This window comes from Monomorium pharaonis, chromosome 9 (genome assembly GCF_013373865.1).
Source record: "Monomorium pharaonis isolate MP-MQ-018 chromosome 9, ASM1337386v2, whole genome shotgun sequence".
Classification (NCBI taxonomy): domain Eukaryota; kingdom Metazoa; phylum Arthropoda; class Insecta; order Hymenoptera; family Formicidae; genus Monomorium; species Monomorium pharaonis.
In genome coordinates this window covers 10,887,017-10,907,398 of record NC_050475.1, presented here as the reverse complement: position 1 = coordinate 10,907,398, position 20,382 = coordinate 10,887,017, and the positions used below count along the sequence as shown (strand labels likewise).

Here is a 20,382-nt window from a genome sequence, read left to right as displayed (position 1 = left end):
TAATAAATATGAAGACTTTTACTGAAATAGAATTACAAGAAAAAAATAATAAAATGCGGTATTTGGTGTTCGAAAAATTAAAAAAAAATGACTTCAAAATAAGTGATCAATATATCGGCCACCATGTCGCAAAGGGTTAATAAATGGATCATACGTCTGTCAAGCTAAAGGTGCCGGAAGACCTATAAGCCCGCAAAATAACTAATCCAGAATAGCTAATTTTTAAATATCTCATTATAGCCACTATTTATTTATTAATTTTATATAATATGTTATATTTTTATCTGTTACATTGTGGTTGGATATGAATAAACAGATTTATCTACACATTTTGTGTAGATAATTTTAATTTTAAAACCAAGGCCTCGATGATATTCTTTTTGAAACAAAATATTTTTATGGAATTCTTTGCATACTACAAACGATGTGATTATGCGAAAAACGGTTACAAAATTTCTAACTAATTTCTGAATTGGTTGTGGAAAAAAAAACAATTTTTCAATTTTTTGTTGAAGTTAGAAGTTCTTCGTGTTCTTATTTGGTATACTGATTTCCTTGAAAGTTTCAATTTCTTTGCCTTCCTTCTTTGTTTTTTCCATCGACTCGAGGTTCTTGTTTCATATTACATACAGTTAATGTAGATAACTTTAAACACTTTAGAAAAACTGAAACGAAAAAATTTAATATTTTTTTCACAGTGTACACAACGATTCGTTTAATTCAAACGTTCGATCAAAACTCCATTTTCGTCGTCCCATATATTTCTATTCGAAAATACTAAGAAAAGCAGGTACGTAGAAGCAGCTGCTTGTCTAAACTGACCGTTCCTTTTAATATCCTTCTCAAGCTAGAGAACTCCTCAATCTTGCATAGACAAGCAAAACAAAGCGCGCGAACCGCTGTTTCTAGAACTGCTCAAATATCTGCATGGGCAGGCAAAAAGGAGCGCGTGCACCGCTTCACGTTTATGCTTGTCAAATCGGTAATTTTGCGAATTTCTTTATTTACTAAACGGCATTTTAAAGAAGAAAGTATATACTTTTGAAAAATGTAATAAAAAACGATTTTCTCGATTGCCTAGTTCTTAAGAAAAATAAAAAGAGTGAAAATATTTACGTTGAAATCTCAACAAACGAAAAGGAAGAAAGACTCAAAATAATAGTAATCCAATAAAAAAATGAAAACACAAAATCACGAAACATTAAATTAACACTATCACGAAACCATTAAATTAACACTAATTTACACTTATCAATTAAATAAAAAAAAAGCTAATGTACGTCTGAGTCTTCTTGTAGTTTATCATTAAGGGGATGCTGGACTGCCTCTCAAACTTGATCGAAATCGATAATGTAGAGTCATTCGTGCACATCACTAATGAGATTTCGTATATATTTCTTTTATAGATTTAGAAATTCTTTTCCAGAATTAAAATACATATATTAATATTAATCTGTGAATTAAATTAGTGCTCTGTTTCTATCCTCGGACCGATTCCTCACTCACACATATATACGAAATTTTGTCTGAGGCTTTTTTCTTATACTAAAGCTTCTAGCTCATTTCTGCAAGCATTTTATTATTCTTTTATGTAATAAGATTAGTGCGTACTAGTTATTTGTACGTGCAGAGTCTTTAAAACTTATGTGTTACAAATGAAAGACACGAGACGACTGCACAAAAGTATAATTTTCTAATTTTTTTCGTTTTTTACATGAAATTATAGATAGGCACTATTTGTTATTGTCTATACTTTAATTCTGGAGAAGAATTTTTAATACTATGAAATCAGTAAGAAAATAGGCCTAATTAAAAATAATAACGTTTAATCGGTAAAACAGACGACTCCAGCATCCCCTTAAGGAGATTCTAAAGTCGTCTGTTTTACTGACATTCTATTTAACCATTTAGTTTCGAATTGAATTTACAGAATTGAAAATCCTTTTACATGTTTAAAGTACGTACACAAATAAATCCAAGGACGATTAGATCAAGACCAAAAATGCAAAAAAAATTTTAAAGTTTATTTGTTCATGAAAATATTCGCTTCAAAATATACATACAAGAAATCTGTAGTGAAAGCGTTTAAATGAACAAAATTTGATCCTATAAATAACTTTTTACGACTTGTGTTTGGGATTTGAATTTCCATTCCACACAGTAATATCACGCCAGCCATCTCGAATCGCAGTTTCTGAGATTCATGCTCCTCGGTGGAGGACCGCGTGATCCTCCGCAGATCAGCTGCGTGATCAGTGATTACCACGCGTTGTGAGCGTTTAATCGGACGGTGTGGAGGCGCTCGACTTCCCGGAGCAACCCTCCGCGGCCAGTCTTGCGCCTAGTACCGCCCGCCAAGATCATTCTTCGCGCTTCGCGCAATTCTTTTGAGTTCCAGGCATCACAATCCCGCGCTGTTTCTCTTTATATCGGGGTCGCGAATGACTATTTTCTGTGCGTCAAAACACATCGAAGTTCGCTTCTACATTAATCTATCATATCTTGTTATATTTTGCGCTTAATCGCGGGCTGAGAAACCAAGCCGAGATATTGCCAGTACGCCCGTCCCATTAACCGGCGACTTTGCGTTCGTGAATGCACGTCTGCCGCGCGACAAGATATCCATCGATTGCGATCTCAAGATTTCCGTCGCGATAGCGTGCATCTCAACGCTAAACAAGATTTCTGTCGCGCCTTTCTTCTCGGCAGACTCAGCGTGCAAGGAAAAAGATTTCCGATTGCTCACATCTCGTCGTCTTCGCGTAGATCCGGATCTCGCTCTCAGTTCCGCGCGCGCGCACTACTTGTATTTGTTTAAGTGAGCAGTGAAGCATTAAATAAAAGTTCTGTGAAGTTTTGACATGTAAGTGCGTCTTTTCTGATCCACCTTATCTCATCTTCTAGTGAATTTTCGAATTCACACGACACGCATTCCGCGCTCAGTGCTGGGCAGTTCCGGCATTCGCGCCGACATTCTCATACCACGGCGCTATCGCGTTCGGCTTGTAATTGTAATTTGACAAATATAGTCTTATTCCTCAATTTATTCTAAACTGCGGTGTACCATTCATTTGTATGTATAAATTACATAATTTGTATTTTGAAGGGAATATTTTTATGAACAAGGATAAACGAATTACTCTACATTATCGACCTCGATTAAGTTTGACGAACTGTTTAGCATCCTCTTAAAGGTTACAAAATTCACAAACATTACACTGAAATCATACACATAATCTGGAGAAAATATTAATCGTCATCGTTTTTATCGTCATTGACCTCGGAATGCGCTAAAAAGAAGTCATACGTGTTATGGATCAGACTGTACTCAATATTCGAAAAAAAATCGAACGTCAACTATATAATAAAAATAAGTCGAAAGAAAACTTGCATATTCTATTGAAAAGATGAGGTGGAAATCCAAATGTTTATTTACATGTATGTAGATTCCCATGGATCTTAGATAGTTTTGTATGAATTCTATATGGATAACTATATGGAATTTATACAAAACCATCTAAAATTTATGGGAATCCACATATATATGGATAACCATCTGGACATCTCATCCTTTCACAATTTCGGTCAATTATTTTAAAACAATTACATAAAGGTCATCCAGCTATTGAGCAAGTGAAAATCATTGCATGCTCATATGTGTATTGGCCCAAAATCGATCAACAAATAGAAGATTTCGTCAAAAAAATGTAAAAATTGTGCATTAAATGCCAAAATCCTATTAAGGTTCAAATTGACCACAACCGACAAAACCTTAACAGAGAGTCCATGTAGACTTTGCAAGACCTATAGAAGGAGAATATTTCTTTTTGTTGATCGATGCTTATTCAAAATGATCAGAAATTATTCTTATGCAAACAATTTCTTTACAGCGTACAATTACAAATTTTCAGGCAATATTTCCACGTTTTGGGATACCGGAAACAATAGTTTTAGACAACGGTAATCAATTTATTTCAAAAAAGGTTCAAGATTTTTGCCTTACTCAAGGAATTACTCACCTTCGTAGTCCACCTTTTTAGCCTAACTCAAATGGACAAGTTGAACGTTTTGTGGATACTTTTAAACGTGGAATTTCAAAACTTTCAACAGAAGGAAAGAAGATATCAGATTATCTTCAAACTTTTCTTCAATATTACAGATCCATTCCGAATCCAAATGTTCCCAACAGAATTTCTCCAGTAGAGGTCTTTATTCGGAAGACCAATGAGAACGACCTTAGATCTTTTAAGGTCTTTTTCGCAATCAAAATCTTCTATGAACACAAATAGGAAGCTTGATTTACAACAATTTAAGCAAGAAGCTCAATATAATTGGAAACATAGTGTGAAATCCAAAGAATTCTCCGCTGGAACAAAAGTCTTTGTTCAAATACATTCAAACAAAAGTCTTTGTTTAAATACATTCAAATAATAAGTGGACATGGATTCCGGGAGAAGTCATCGAGCGAGTTGGCAAGGTTCTTTACAATATTTTTGTAAACACTCAAAGTCGTTTAGCAAGACCTTATATCAATCAATTCAAATTCCGATTCGATTACGGAAATTTAGAAACAGATTTTAAAATACAATTACCTGTTGAAATATTGATTAACACCTTTGATCTAGGAGCTTTTCAACAGAATTCTTCGAATTCGGAACTTGATCTCATCGATCTCAATTTTCAACAGGAAATGGAATTATCACTTCAAGACAACTCTAATAACTCTAATCACGAACTTCAACAATCTCAAGAGAAAACTAAAGAAACTCAACCTCAAGCTTTTACACAAGAGGAAACTTAAGAAACTCAACCTTAAGTTTTTACACAAGAAGCACTAGCTCAAGAAACATTTACACCGCAAGTACAAGATTTTATTAAACAGGCTATGGAGATTCAAGAAACGGAACTTTAGCCAGAGCCGGTTAGGCGTTCAGAGCTCCTCAAGCGGACTTATTCTAAATTTAAAGATTATTTATAACGTCCGGATCTCAAAGGAGGAGGTGTTGCCGCCGCCAATGATCTATAGTATGAAGATTGTCTACGATGTTAACCCATTACTTCCCAAGCGGACATTTTATAGTCGATTGGTTTTCGGCTCAGAAAAGTGATGAGATCACATGAAAACTTAAAACAAAATATGCTCTTCTACGTAAAAAGAGTTGCTTTTTCAGATTCCGGGGTCAAAATTTCAAAATTTTCTATTGGAAATTAAATATGGCGGCTCAAAGTTGATTTAATGATAAATTTTTTCATCGACTATTGACTTTTTATAGTAGAAAACTTCGAAAAATTTTGTCCATGACTGTTGTAAACGATTAAAGTGACGGAGTTTGCCTCTTTAAAGTATAAACTATGATTATTAATTGATTTTTTTAAGTAGTTCAAGTAGTTCAAGATGGTGGATGCAGTATGGCGTCTAAATACATGGAAATTATATTTTATTGTGATATATGTGAATGAGCAGTCATTTCTCACGTTTTCGAGGTCGCTGAGTACGAATCTTTGGTCAATTAGTCATTTTTCAAAATGGCGGATACAATATGGCGTCAGAATACACAAAAATTAGACTTGTTGCGAATTATGTGCGTACTGTTTGTATATGTTTTTGAGGTCGCTGAATACAAATCTAATAATATTTTTGCATGAATAGAATTCGTGTTCTTCCTAAAAATCTGGAACTGAATATAATGTGTTTCTGACTGGTACGCGAAATGTTTTGATATTCCACGGAAAAAAATGGACTATTCTATGAAGACTCATACAATCATCTCTAACAAATGCTTTGATTCTGTATAATACGACAAATAATGGAAAAATATCTGCAAAAGATTTCGCTTTCAGTGTCTCTAAATTCTATCTTAAAATAAAACCAGATAAATTATCAAATCATTTGAAAATAAAAGTCCCAAATCGACATAGATTGTGCAAAATTTGTTCAGTAAAAACTTCTTATTTCTGTTTTGAATGCAAAAATCAGTTTTGCGAAAAATGTTTCCAGGATTTCCATGGAACTCATAAGAAAACCAGGAGAGATTCTCAACAAATTTGTAAATCAGGGCGGGAGTGTAGAAAACGTACATACATTTTTTGTAATATTTGCCAAAAAAGCATATGCAATGAATGTTTTGAAGATTTCCATAATTCATTACATAATTAAAGCTACTTTTCCTCAAACATTTTAAAATACCTCAGAAGCATATAAAATGAATACCCTCACACATAGTTCGCAAATGGCCCTTTTCATGGTCAACATGATGCGCTAAGTCCGATAGCAACCTTCTCGCGGTGCGCATCGGGTAATGCTGATGCTGGCGATACTTTCGTCTATTTTGAGTAACTAGGGAGTAGACACTTTCACCTTGGGCGCCAATCTTGTTCTCAGCGATTTCACAAATATATAAAATGAGTACTTGGACGCATAGTTTTTAATAAAGTATGAATTTCGTGGAATGTAGACATCATATTGTATTCGCCATTTTGAAAAATGACTAATTGACCAAAGATTCGTACTCAACGACCTTGAAAACGTAAGAAATGACTACTCACACACATATATCATAATAAAATATGATTTCCATGTATTTGGACGCCATAATGCATCCACTATCTTGAACTACTTAAAAAAATCAATTAATAATCATAGTTTATACTTTAAAGAGGCAAACTCCGTCACTTCAATCGTTTACAACAGTCATGGACAAAATTTTTCGAAGTTTTCTACTATAAAAAGTCAATAGTCGATAAAAAAATTTATATCAACTTTGAGCCGTCATATTTAATTTCCAATAGAAAATTTTGAAATTTTAACCCCGAAATCTGAAAGAGCAACTCTTTTTACGTAGAAGAGCATATTTTGTTTTAAGTTTTCATGTGATCTCATCACTTTTCTGAGCCGAAAACCAATCGACTATAAAATGTCCGCTTGGGAAGTAATGGGTTAATTAAGCAACGAAATCTTTTCCCTGTTCCTTGCTTCTTCCCTTAGCAACACTGTTATTCAATTTTGAAAACATTCCATTACATTCTCTGACTTTCTGATTCTCTGCAGCTCGAATATTAATAGTAATTGAATTATAATTTTATTACACAAAGTATTAACTTATCTCTGAACTTATTTCTAATAAAAAATGAAAATTTTGTGTAATATACTTCTCTGATTGTACCACACATAGTGTTATATTAATCTTCAAATTGGACACAGCCGTATTTGCATCTATGATGTAATAGGCATATTATGAAAATGAATTAAAATGTAATCAGAAAAAAAACTAAAATCAATATAACTTTATTTTGTTATTTTAATTTAATCTCAATCTTGATCTTTAATTAAATATGGACTTTAAAATTGTCTTAAGAATCTTTATATATATTATTAAAAAAAAAGAGATATCTGACACTATGAAATGAGTGAAATTCCAACAAAATTACCTTTTTAAAAAAAGACATTAAAAAAGTGCCAAGTACGCGCGCATAAAACGCCCTCAAAAATTTATTTTTGTACAAAATAATTTTAATTTGGCACTACAAATGTACGAAATTTTAATAAAATTGTCTTTTCCCCAAAAAAGAACAAAAAGTTAATTTTCTCTGCAAAAGTAATAATATGAAGAAAATGCGTCAACTATGAAAATGGATGTTTATACGAACTGAAACATCCACTTTTACAAATAATTATTTGTATAAATATTACAAATATTTTAATACAAATTTTACTACAAAAACTTGGCGCCGCTAACCGAATAATTTGCCAGCTCTTTTTCTTTTTCTTTTGTGCGTGTATCTGAATGCGTGCGTGCATGTATATGTATGTTAGTATATAATTTTGTTTATAAGAAAGTGATTTTTAATATTTCAGTCTTTTGTGCGTGTGTATGTTCGAATGTGTGTGTCTCTCTTTCTCTCTCTCTCTCTTTCTCTCTCTCTCTCGGCTTTTCCCAATTTTGAAGTTTTTTTCCAGGTTTCTTTGTAAAAATCTTTGTTGTAATTCCGACAGTGATAAATCAATTGGGGGAGTCCGAAAAATATGTAACCTACTAGTTTTTGTGGCCATTTTTTCTTAAGTGGTTTTTCGTATTGATAAATATGCGCAATAAAGGCCTATACGAGAAATCAATTAAAAGATAGTAGATCTTATGTATTTATACTCCCTGATTCCCAAACTGTTGTTAGAATTAAGGGATTGCTTGTATTTTCTAAGATATCGTCATGAAAATAATAAAAAACGGTAAATTACGTTTAACAAAGTACAACACACACGCACACGCACACGTACGCACACACACACACACACAGCTCAGAAAATGGGTGGTCGGAGAAGGTGCTCCGTCCCTCTCTTTTCACCCTTTTCCCACAATTTTTCCTAACTCTAATCCAACCAATTTTATATTGCTATTTAAATAATGCAAAAACATTGGAAACAAACAGCGTGGATTTTGTTTTGTGTGGAAAATTGCAAACCCATGTGATACAGTACAAGCGTGGATGTCGTTTAATCAAATACAATTAAAAAATTGAATATTTGAGCTCAACATTTGTCTTGGTTTTTGCCCTTTCATTGACTTTCTACACGAAGCAAACCCATTCGGCAGTTTTACTGTAATATTAATAAACTTGAACGTAAAGTAAACGACGTCCACGCTTGTACTGTACCACCTGGGTTTGCGCCTTTTGCACGGTAAACAATATCTACGCTATTTGTTTCCAATGTTTTTGCATTATCCAAATAGCAACATAAAATAGATTGAGTTAGAGTTAGGAAAAATTACGGGAGGAGGTGCAGGGGAGGGCTTCGCCCCTCCCCCGCCCATCCGTTTTCTAAAAATATATATATTGTGTGTGTGCGTGCGTGCGTGCGTGCGTGCGCGCGTGTGTGTGTGTGTGTGTGTGTGTGTTGTACTTCGTTAAACGCATATTTACCGTTTTTTTTATTATTTTCATGACTATATCTTAGAAAATACAAGCGACTCTTTAATTCTAACAACAATTTTGGATGCAAGGAGCATAAATACATAAGATCTACTACCTTTTAATTGATTTCTATAGGCCCTAATTGTGCATATTTACCAAAAAGGCTAAAAAAAATAGTAAGTACATATTTTTCAGGCCCCTCAATTGATTTATTGCTCCCCGATTGATTATTACTGTCGGAGTCACAACAAAGATTTTTACAAAAAAACCTGCAAAAAAATCTAAATTGAGAAAATTTAGATTTTTGTGCAGGTTTACGATTCTAAACAATTACCAAAATTACTATGTAAACAGTATGCGCGGACTAAAAAAGAAATTATGAAAATGTTTACTGTTTTTTATTAAATTACATAGTATTTGCATTATTTATAGTATAATTCTTTGAAATTTTTTTTATGACTACTATATTACATAGTAATTTTTACTATAAAATTACACAAACGTACAAAGAAATAAACGTCCACAAATGTTAGGTTGGGGTATAAGCGTGCCCCATTTTTACTGCATATTCGTACTGCTCGAAAGTTTATAACATTCTGACGCCAACTAGTGCCTCTTGATTCTTAAAACTTTAAATTAAATTATGGTCGGTGTCTCGAGTCGATCCCAGTCATCTGTTAAATTAAGAGATAAAATCAAATTCACGTTGGGTAACAAAACTACACTGGTGAGACATTTTAGGATTAATACCGCTACGTTAGAGTTGCGACACGAAATCACCGATAAATGCGAGTGTTACGACCCTTGTTACTATATCAGATATCGCGTTATAATCTTTGGGAAATAAATAATTGAACCAAAGAAGTATTTCAATAGTTACCACCTTTTATGCTTTTTTTTGCATTCTAACTTTTTAAGTGGAAACAATCCCAAAAAATTCATTTGTTGCAACGAAATGTACAAAATTTTTTTTTCTAAAAAAAATTTCATTGTCAATTAAATGCAAATGTAAATGCAAAATATAAAATTATATTCTTAAATGGTAATTAAAACAGATTTGTAATTGTCTTTTTTTAGGAATCCTCTTCGAAGCAGATTACTCAGCTAAAATCAGATCTTGAAAGCACGACAAGTAAGTTTACTGCAGTTACCAACGAACTAGCAAGTCTTCGAATATCTCTGAAGAAAGAACAATTAAATAATTCCTCTTTGTGTTCTGAACTGGTGCATTTACGAGAGACTCTTGAATCCGAACGAGCAGCAATGACAGAGCTGCGAGTTTTCTTTGAAAGGGAGAGAGATGAAAAGGATACTGCCTTGTTAAGAAATGCTCAGATATCACAAGATATAGAAATTGTGAGGCAGGAAAATCGACAGCACAAGATCGAAAACATGGAATTGCTGAATAAAGTGGAGGACCTGGAGGATGATCTGGTGGATAAGGTGAAGGAAACGGAGCAGGTGATGATCATATTGAAAGAATTTAAGCAAAAAGTCTCAAAATTAGAAGAAGCAGAGCATACAAGAGAAAAATTGGAAGAAAATGAAAGAATATTGAAAAGCAGTTTATTAGATCTAGAGGAGCAATTAAGCGAAAAGAACAAGGTAAATAATTTACAGAGGATGTAATATTGTAAATTACAATAAAGTTTTACAGAAATATTACATTGTAATATATTGTAATGTAATGTTACAGTTCTATTACTAACAAAAGATATTACAACACAATATATACAACGTGATATTTGTTATTATATGCATTTATTATCTATTATTTATTATTTATTATTTATACAATATTGCAGTAATTTAAAAATCATATGCAGTATATGCATATAATTTTCAAATTACTGCAATATTGCATAAATAATAAAACCCAGTTACATTATAATATTACCGCCATGTTGTATAAATATTACAATATAACAGAGTAGTGTGCCGACAGATCGGTAGTGTTCTATTTCGTAATTAGAAAACTACACAAAATATAATAAAACATCCAATATTATAAGATTTTCCAGCTGTACTTTAATGAAATATTAATAACATAGGCATACAAAAAAAAGTGGTTAGTCCGGCGGACCCGACTAGTCAATCCTTATGTATTTTGATTTGTTGAATCTGAATCCAAGATCAGAATCGCCAAGTTAGCTCGTATTTCCTAACCTCAAAAAAATTTTTTTTTAATGTTGGTCTGGCGGACCAGACTAGTCTATTCTTATGTATTTTGACCTGCTGAATCCAAATCCAAGAATTGTCAGAATTGCTGAATTGGCTTATTTTTTTCTAACCTAAAAAAACACCTTATAAAAGCAATTTTGATCACAAATGTATAATCCGGAGCATGCAGACTTGCGTAACCACATTACCTAGGGATAATTCAATACGCATGACAAGTTTGAGCTTCTGTGAATGAATAGCGTAGAAAATTCACTCTCCTTTTCTATTAATCTAACTCTTTTATTCTCGAAGGTTCTGTGGCTTTTTCTTACGTTTTTTCCCTTTCACAGAGACATCTCGTTTGAGCATCCAGCAGAAATCAACTATCACGTTCACATCCCACTTGTCTTGATATCGATGCTTTATCTCCTTGATGTCCTGATGACATTTTTCTCCGTTTTTCACTATAATCACCTAGATTTTCTGGAAAGCAGTCGATATGAGAATTCAAGAAATGCAACTTAAGATTCATTAAGCAACCTATTAGTTTTTTATAGTTCTCTATCATTTTCCCCACACTTTCTTTGTAATCTTGACTTTTGTGATCTTCTAGAAAATTTTCTGTAACACCTTTGAAACTCAACCATGCTGTTCTTTCGTCTTTATTCATTTTGGTGACAAAATTGTCGTCTCTCAACATTTTGCGTATTTGAGGTTCATTGAAAATTCCTTTTCGCAATTTCGCAGAGATGTTGGAAAATTTTTCTTGTAAATACTGGTAGTATCTTTTTTATTCAAAGTTTTCACCCATTGTTTCATGAGTTTTAATTTAATATGAAGAGGTGGAAGAAGAACTTTTGAAGGTTCAACTAATGGTTCATTTATGATGTTTTTAGATTCAGGTTGTAGAGACGTTCTTGTCGGTCATTTTTTTCTTATGTAATGGTTTGTTCGATCTTTACTATCCCCACACATTCGGGACTGTCTCGATTACGCACATAAGCGATTGGACACAGACCCGATTGGACACTGACCGATTGGACACGGACTCGATTGGACACGGACTCAATTGGACACAGACCCGATTGGACACAAACCCGATTGCACACGGATCCGATTGCACACCGACCCGATTGCACACGGACTCGATTGCGCACACGACCCGTTTGCACACGGACCCGATTGCGCACCGACCCGTTTGCACATGGACCTGATTGCGCACCGACCCGTTTGCACACGGACCCGATTGCGCACCGACCCGATTGCACACGACCCGTTTGCACACGGACTCGATTGGACACAGACTCGATTGGACACGGACCTGATTGGACACGGACTTGATTGGACACGGACTTGATTGGACACACTCTCGATTGCACACCGTCTCGATCGGACACAGTCCCGATTGGACACGGATTCGATTGGACACAGACCCGATTGGACACGACCCGATTGGACACGGATCCGATTGTACACGGACCCGATTGCGCACCGACCCGTTTGCACACGGACCTGATAACGCACCGACCCGATTGCACACGGACCCGATTGCACACGATACGATTCAGCATTTCAGATAGTACATGGGTTAGCGATTTGGACGGAGTGGGTGCGAGAGGGGGGCAAAGCCCCCCTTGCACTCCCCCGTGTATAAGAAATAAAAATATTATAATAAATATTTTGTACGTATTTTTATGTCTGAGTTTGCCAAGTATAAAATAATTATGATAAATATTTATGAAAATATTGAAAATAAATGTTTATGTTATTATAATTTAAAAATACAAAAATATTTCGAGTTTATATACCATGAATATTTTTTAGTACATTTTAAAAATATATTTTATATATTGTTAATAATAATTTCTAAATAATTTATGAATACGATTATATAACTTAAAAAATGTTTTTTAAAAATAAATTTGTAAAATATTTATAAAAATTTATTCTAAATTTTCTGTGCTACCCAGGTTGTTTTTGCATTATTCTGCGATGCGGAATCGTATCGTGTGCAATCGGAACTGTATGCAAACGGGTCGGTGCGCAAACGGGTCGTATGCAATCGGGTCGGTGCGCAATCAGGTCCGTGTGCAAACGGGTCTGTGTCTAATCGAGTCCGTGTCCAATCGGGAATGTGTCCGATCGGGACGGTGTCCAATCGAGTCCGTGTTCAATCGGGTCCGTGTGCAAACGGGTCGTGTGCAATCGGGTCGGTGCGCAATCGGGTCCGTGTCCAATCGGGTCCAATCGGAACGCTCACAATCCGAGGATGGTTTCGAGCTTTAAAATACCATAGTTGTTAGCGAAATCCGGAAATGTTATTCTTGCAATAGTTAAAATTGGGCATTGCTGAAAATTCAAAATTGAATATCTCAGCACCTAATGTAGCTAGCAGGGTTTTCCAAGAAGCATTTTCAAGATTCGGTCTGCCACTTAAACAAATTTTATATCACAATTATGTGAGATACGTTTTTTTTTAACTGGCGGATGGTAAAACGAAAACGTGCGAAATTGAAAAATATTGGTCTGAGTTTGCGACGATCCATGGCAAGAGGCAAGTGTCGCAACTTAATGGGATAAAAAGCATGTGATAATACAGTCTTCCCTTCAAAATGCTTTTTTATTCGTCTCGATACGATGATTTCTCGCTGAGATATGTGCATTTGAATAAAAAGGCAGTTTTTCGCTCAGCAAAAAATCATCGTATCGAGACGAGTAAAAAAGCATTTTGAAGAAGAGACTGTTCTATTGCATGCTTTTTATCCAATTAAGTTGCGATACTTGCCTCACGCCATGGATCGTCGCAAACTTGGACCAATATTTTTCAATTTTGCATGCTCTCGCTTTGTCATACGCCATTTTGAAAAAAAATATCACGCAAAATTTTAATGAATCGATTCTTAAAGTAAACATTTGAAGCTTTAATTTCTTTTTTTAGAAACCTTTTTATCTTTATTACTCGCGTAGTTATTGTCATTGGAAGTTCAGTGATTTTTTGATAAATTTTAAGTGTACCGCTTTTTTTTCGAGTGAGTGTACTTTGAAGCGTTTAAATGGTTAATTAGACAGTTAACTATATAGATCATATATTCTAAAAAAATAGTGCATTTGATAGCACAATTGAATAGTACATTTATTATCCTGTTTTTGTTCAGTACATGATGAATTTAGATTTTGTGCATTTTTTTGTGCGCAGTAATTGTAGACAAACCGTTATTTTAGAAAACATTATCTTTATGATAATTTTTTTAAATATCAAATAGATTTCTCATTCAGGATGTTAGTGTTGTTTTATTTCTGAGTCAACTACGACGCGCATGGACGGCTCAAAAATCGGACAGCATTGTGATATCTTTTATGAGACATTAAGCTAATATTGTTTAGCTGATGTCATAAGGATAACATTTTCCAGAAACTTAAATGAAACTTTTCAATGAGATATCTCAAAGACCTCTCTTAGTAGACGTCTCTGATAAATGTTACCATTTTGACATCATTTCCAAGATATCTAAATGTTTTTTTTAAAAAGTTCTCTTAAAGTTTTCATTCTGACAAGCGTGTTGTTTGGGTAACTTCCACCATGGAAGTAAATGTTCCATAGAGCTATGGAAGTTTGCTGGATCTTTGATGGACGTCTATCTGACTTCTATCATGGAAGTAAATGTTCCATACAGCTATGGAAGTTTAACCTTTAGAGGACGGGAAATTTTCAGTGCAAATCAACCTCTTTTAAAACGTGTAATTTATATTTAAATCGAATGTATAACTTAGGACAAATCTCCGATCAAGTAAGTGGTCCCTAAAGGGACCAGTCCCGTCCGCAAAGGAAAGGTCAATGCAAAAAAATTGATGCAATGATTTTTGGGTGTTTTTCAACGTAATTTTTTGCGCTGAATACGAAAAAAATAGTTTAAAAAATCCTAGATGCGTCCTTTACCTCGAAAAAGGTCATTTTAAGGTCAAATATTTGTTTCCCTATTTTGGCCTGAGACATATCCACGCTTCGCAATTTCCCCCTCTCTTACTACGCGGGCCGGATCTCTTTTTTTCACTATTTTTCCCGTATTCAGCACATCGAATTACCCCTAAAAAACATAAAAATTTTGTTTCTCAGGGTGGTCCCTTTTGGGACCAGTCCCGTCCTCTAAAGGTTAATGGATCCTTAATGGACGTCTATCTAACTTACATCATGAAAGTAAATGTTTCATAGAGCTATGGAAGTTTAGTGGATCCCTAATAGACGTCTATTTAACTTCTACCATGGATGAAAACATCCAATGGAACTATGGATGTTTAATGGATTCTTAATGGATGTCTATCTAACTTCCACCATGGAAGTAAACCTCCAATGGAGCCATAGAATTTTACTGGATCCCTAATGGACGTCTATCTAACTTTCGTCATGGAGGTAAACCTCCAATGGAGCTAAGGAAGTTTACTAGACATCTAATTGACGTCCATCTAACTTCCACCATGGACATAGACGTCCCATGGATCTATGGAGGTTTAATGGACGTCCATTGGACATCCACTGGATGCCAATTTCTATGTGGGTTGGTTCACGATTTCGATACAAAAGGAATTTTTGTAGAAATCTTTGTTCTTGTTATTAATGTTTCTCCGGTTTTGTGGTATCTCATATTAGAGGTTAGGAAAAATGAGCAATTCAGCAATTCTGACCTTGAATTTGGATTCAACGGGTTAAAATACATAAGGATAGACTAGTCTGGTCCCCCGGACCAACATAAAAAAAAATTTTTTTTTCGAGGTTAGGAAATACGAGCTAACTTTGCAATTCTGACCTTGGATTTGGATTCAGCGGATCAAAATACATAAGGATTGACTAGCCTGTTTTGCCGGACCAACCACTATTTTTGTGTGCCTGTGCAATGAATGCTTATTCAAAGTTAGTAATTTTCCGAAATATGACTTTAAAATGGAAGTAAATAAATTATATGCAATGCAGAACTGCAATATGTTTATATTATAAAAATATCAAAATTATTTAATTTCTTGCAATATTAAAATAATACAATTGTGATATTACAATCATTATTATCATTATCAACATTATCATTATCATCTTCTTTATCATCATTGTCATCACGATCATCATCATCATCATCATCATTATCATCATCATCATTATCATCATCATCATCATCATCATCATCATCATCATCATCATCATCATTATCATCATCATCATCATTATAATCATCATCCATCATTATCATTATTATTATTGTTATTATTATTTTATTATAGATTATTTTGATGGATATTTGAATATTATTGCGATACTTTTGTAATCTAACAACATTCATGCTATTTCTTATTATAATATTGCCATTATACATGCTGTATGAGATGTTACTCTATAAACATCCAATTTTTATTGCAATTGTATTTAAATTTATTATTTAATATATTTGTATGAATTATTTAAATAAATAATTTTGGTTTAATTCTTCTCTTTTAATCCTTTCTTAATTTTTTTCTCTTCACAGACAATCAAAATTTTACAGCAACGATTAACCGACATGAAGAAAACGCTTCAACGTGAGTTAAAAATTCCTTCTTCTTCATTGGATAACGACATTGACGCTTCTGCTGCTATTCTCAATCCAAGTTCATCTAAGACTGTTACTGCCAGACATAATAATAACAAGGAGGATGACGTTAATTTTAAATATCTGAAGCACGTTCTTATAAAATTTCTTACTAGCAGAGAATATGAGGTGCATATGTATTTTAATGTAATGCATGATATCTTTTTTATATGATTATATTGTACGTAAACTATAAAAAATTTTTTAATTTGAGGTCAATATGAGTTTTTAAGGCGCAAATATACAAAGATATTCAACTTCTTTTTTCTAATTTAAATTAGCATTAAGAGTACTCTTTTATGTAACAAAATCTAAATTTCTAAAAACAGATTATGTGCAGCACATCATTTTACATTTGCATTTTATGCAGTATTATTGTTTTTGTAACTATAAATTTTCCACGATTTTTTGAATAGCTGATTTCTATGAGACAGTGTCTTCTTTAATTAGTTAAATTCAAAATAAATTGATTAAAACTGATTTAAAAAAAGATTTCCTTTTTTAGTGCATTAAAACAAGAATTTTTTCTTTAATTATCTTTTTTAAGCGATAGCTGTTACAACGTTTTTCTGCTTTTTTTGTGCAAATTTGATCCTCCGTGGCCACATGGAGTGTACAGCAACTTAAGCAATTTTCGATTTTAATTTGCGCATTCTAAAACTTTCAAACTAAAGCTAATGGCGCTACAGGTCGATAATTAAACTTAAGCATTTTAATGCCGTACGAAACGTCAATCTGTGTTCAGAAGCCACTAAAAGGGCTACAGGAGTAAAGTGCAGCACACTCCAGTTCGCAAAAACGTTTTTTACAAGATTGACTTATAAATTTTTTTTTTTTAGAAATAACAAGCATTTAACAGAATATTTATACATTTTTAGACTTAATAATAATAATAATAATGTTTATTGCTTTCCCATGCGGGGTACAAGCAGACCTCCGCTCCGCTTACAATCAGTCTTCGCTTTCTCTTTATCTTTACTTAATCTAACATTCGCCGCTTGACTCACATTCACACTTGCACTCGCTTGAGAGAGAGAAAGAACATTCATACCTCCATTCCCATTCACACTTGGACCTCCGCTTCCGCTGTACACTTCTTCCATTCCATTTCTTTTACATTCACCCATCCACATATACTCTTCCTTCTTTTCTTCCCTTCCCTTTCCCCCTCCCTCCTCTTCTATCCTCCTCTCCTCCCTTAATCTATCTAACCTTTCCATCCACCACTCTCCTTCCCCCTCCTCCCCCAATATTTCCTCCATAACCTCCTGCCATCCTTTTTGTACCCCCCAATCTATACACTCCTCCCATACATGCTCCCACGTCTCCTCTCCCCAACCACACAACCTACATGTCCTCCTCTCCTCCTCCTCCCAATACCTTCCCCCCCTCATTACTCCCCCTAACCTATACCTTGCCACCCTCTGCCATCTTTTCTCCTCCCAATTCCTTTTTAAATATTCCGGAATCCCCTCCCCTTTTACTCTCCAATACCACCTATTGTACTTTGAATTCTTAATTCCCTCCCATCTTTCCTTCCTTTGTTTATCCCTCTCTCTCTTTACCATCTCCTCTCCTCTCATCCTCTCTTTCTCCCTTAACCTCTCCACCTCCTCCACCTCCCATCCCCTCTCTTTATAAAAATTTTTTCTTTCTTTTTCCCACCCCGATTTTGCCTTGCCCTCCCTCGCTTTCTTCTTTATCTCCATCCAACATCTCCTTGCCAACTCTCCCCCTCCTCCCTCTTCTAACTTCTTTTCATATCCCCATGCTCTCATTCCCGCTTTTCCCTCCAATCTATCCCTTTGCAATTCTTCTCTTATTATATAACCTGGTACACTTCTCTCTACTCCTAACATCCATCTCAAGTATCTCTCCTGCAATCTTTCTACCCCTATTCTCATCTTCCATCCCCATATCTCTACTCCATAACTTACCACCGACCACACCAACCTATCAAATAACCATAGTCTTCTTCCCCAATCTCTTCCAAACCTCCTTTTCCCTATCCCTCAGATCTGTCCTAAAATCGCTGAACCCTTTTTTACTCTTTCTTCTACATGTCCATCCTGTTTTCCATTTGCCAACAACGTGTACCCCAAGTATTTAAACCTATTTACCTCCTCTATCTTCTTTCCTTTCCATCTCCAATTTACCTTCTTTCTTCCCCCACCTCTTTTACATCTCATAATCTTTGTTTTCTCCGTGTTTACTTCTAACTTCTTCCTATCCAGATAACTCTCCAATTTACCCATCATCCCTTTCATTCCCTCTTCATCCTTCGCTATTAACACTACATCATCTGCGTACGCCAGCGAATATACTTTCTTTCCCCCCAATTCAATTCCCCCCCATCCTCCTTTCTCCAAATCTTCATCTATATCCGCTAAAAGTAAGGTAAAAAGACACGGACTCAACGGGCATCCCTGTCTTAAACCCCTTTCTGTCCAAAACTTTTTCCCTCCCGTTTTCTCTACCTTCACCCTGCTTCCTGTCTCCTTTAACACCTCCTCACATCTCTTGACTAGCCCCTCTCTTACTCCTCTCTTTCTCATTGCCGTCACCAAAACTTCTCTATCTACCGAGTCAAATGCCGCCTTCATGTCTACAAATAATAAAATCAGTTTCCCCCCCTTCTTCTCTATTTGCCTGTTTATCAGATAGTTCAAGACATACACATTATCCACTGTACCCCATCCCCTTCTGAACCCTGCTTGACTCGGCGGCAAAATACTCTTCTCTTCTAACTCTAACCTTAACCTTTCTGCCAATACTGCCGTGTACACCTTATATGCCGTTTGCGTTAACGTTACTCCTCTGTATTCTTCCACTTTTACCCCTTCCCCCTTTTTCACTATAGGTACTACTATCCCTTCTTTCCACCCTTCTGGCCAACCCTCTCCTTTCCATACCCTATTACATAACCTCCACAAACTAGTTTCCAGCTCTTCCCCTCCGTATTTCGTATATACCTCCCAACAGCTTTCTAAAGTAGCCGTCCCATTCTTCTATTTCTATTGACTCATCCACCCTCCCTCTCTTTTTCCTCTCCCTATTTACTATTTTCCATACCTGCCCCTCCGACCTCGCCCTCCCTACCTCCTTCTCCTACTCCTCTCTCTCCCTCTCCTTCTTTTCCTCACATAATCTCTTGTATTTCCTTTTTTCCTTCCTATACCCCTCCCCATCCCCTCCCTTTCTTTTCCACCTCCTCAGTTCCCTTCTCACTCTCCTCTTACCCTCTCTACATTCCTCATCCCACCATCCCTTCCTCCCCTCCGCCCCAACCTCTTTCTTTTCCATGCTCTCCATAGCCTCCTCTATCTTTATTTTCATCCTTCCCCATTCTTCCTCCACCTCTATGCCCCCCGAATTTATATCCCCAAACTTCTCCGCAAAAATTTTCCTCCCTTCCTCCGTCCATACTACTTTCTTTCTCCCTCTATCTTGTCCTTCTCTATTCCTCCTCCTCCCCCTCTTTCCTTTTAACCATACCGACACTGGCTGATGATCAGAATCTATTTTATCCTCCACTTCCATTTTAATCAACCTTTCTCTCATTTCCTCGTTCCCGATCACGTAATCAATTACCGATCCTCCTTTCCATCCCACATGCGTCCATTCCCCTCTCTCATCCCCTTTCACATCCCCATTTATAATCGCGTATCCCATCTCTCCTATAAACCTACAGAACTTCCCCCCT

At 35.2% G+C, this 20,382-nt stretch overlaps 1 protein-coding gene across 1 annotated transcript in view; it reads left to right on the top strand.

Moving 5' to 3' along the window:
* The window catches only part of LOC105835054 (golgin subfamily A member 1), a 178,030-nt gene that overhangs the window by 145,987 nt on the left and 11,661 nt on the right, over window positions 1-20,382 (top strand). Inside the window, exons 6-7 of the mRNA XM_036292280.1 lie at window positions 9,985-10,512; window positions 16,578-16,808. Coding sequence (XP_036148173.1) covers window positions 9,985-10,512; window positions 16,578-16,808 — 759 coding nt within the window. The remainder of the gene's footprint in view (window positions 1-9,984; window positions 10,513-16,577; window positions 16,809-20,382) is intronic.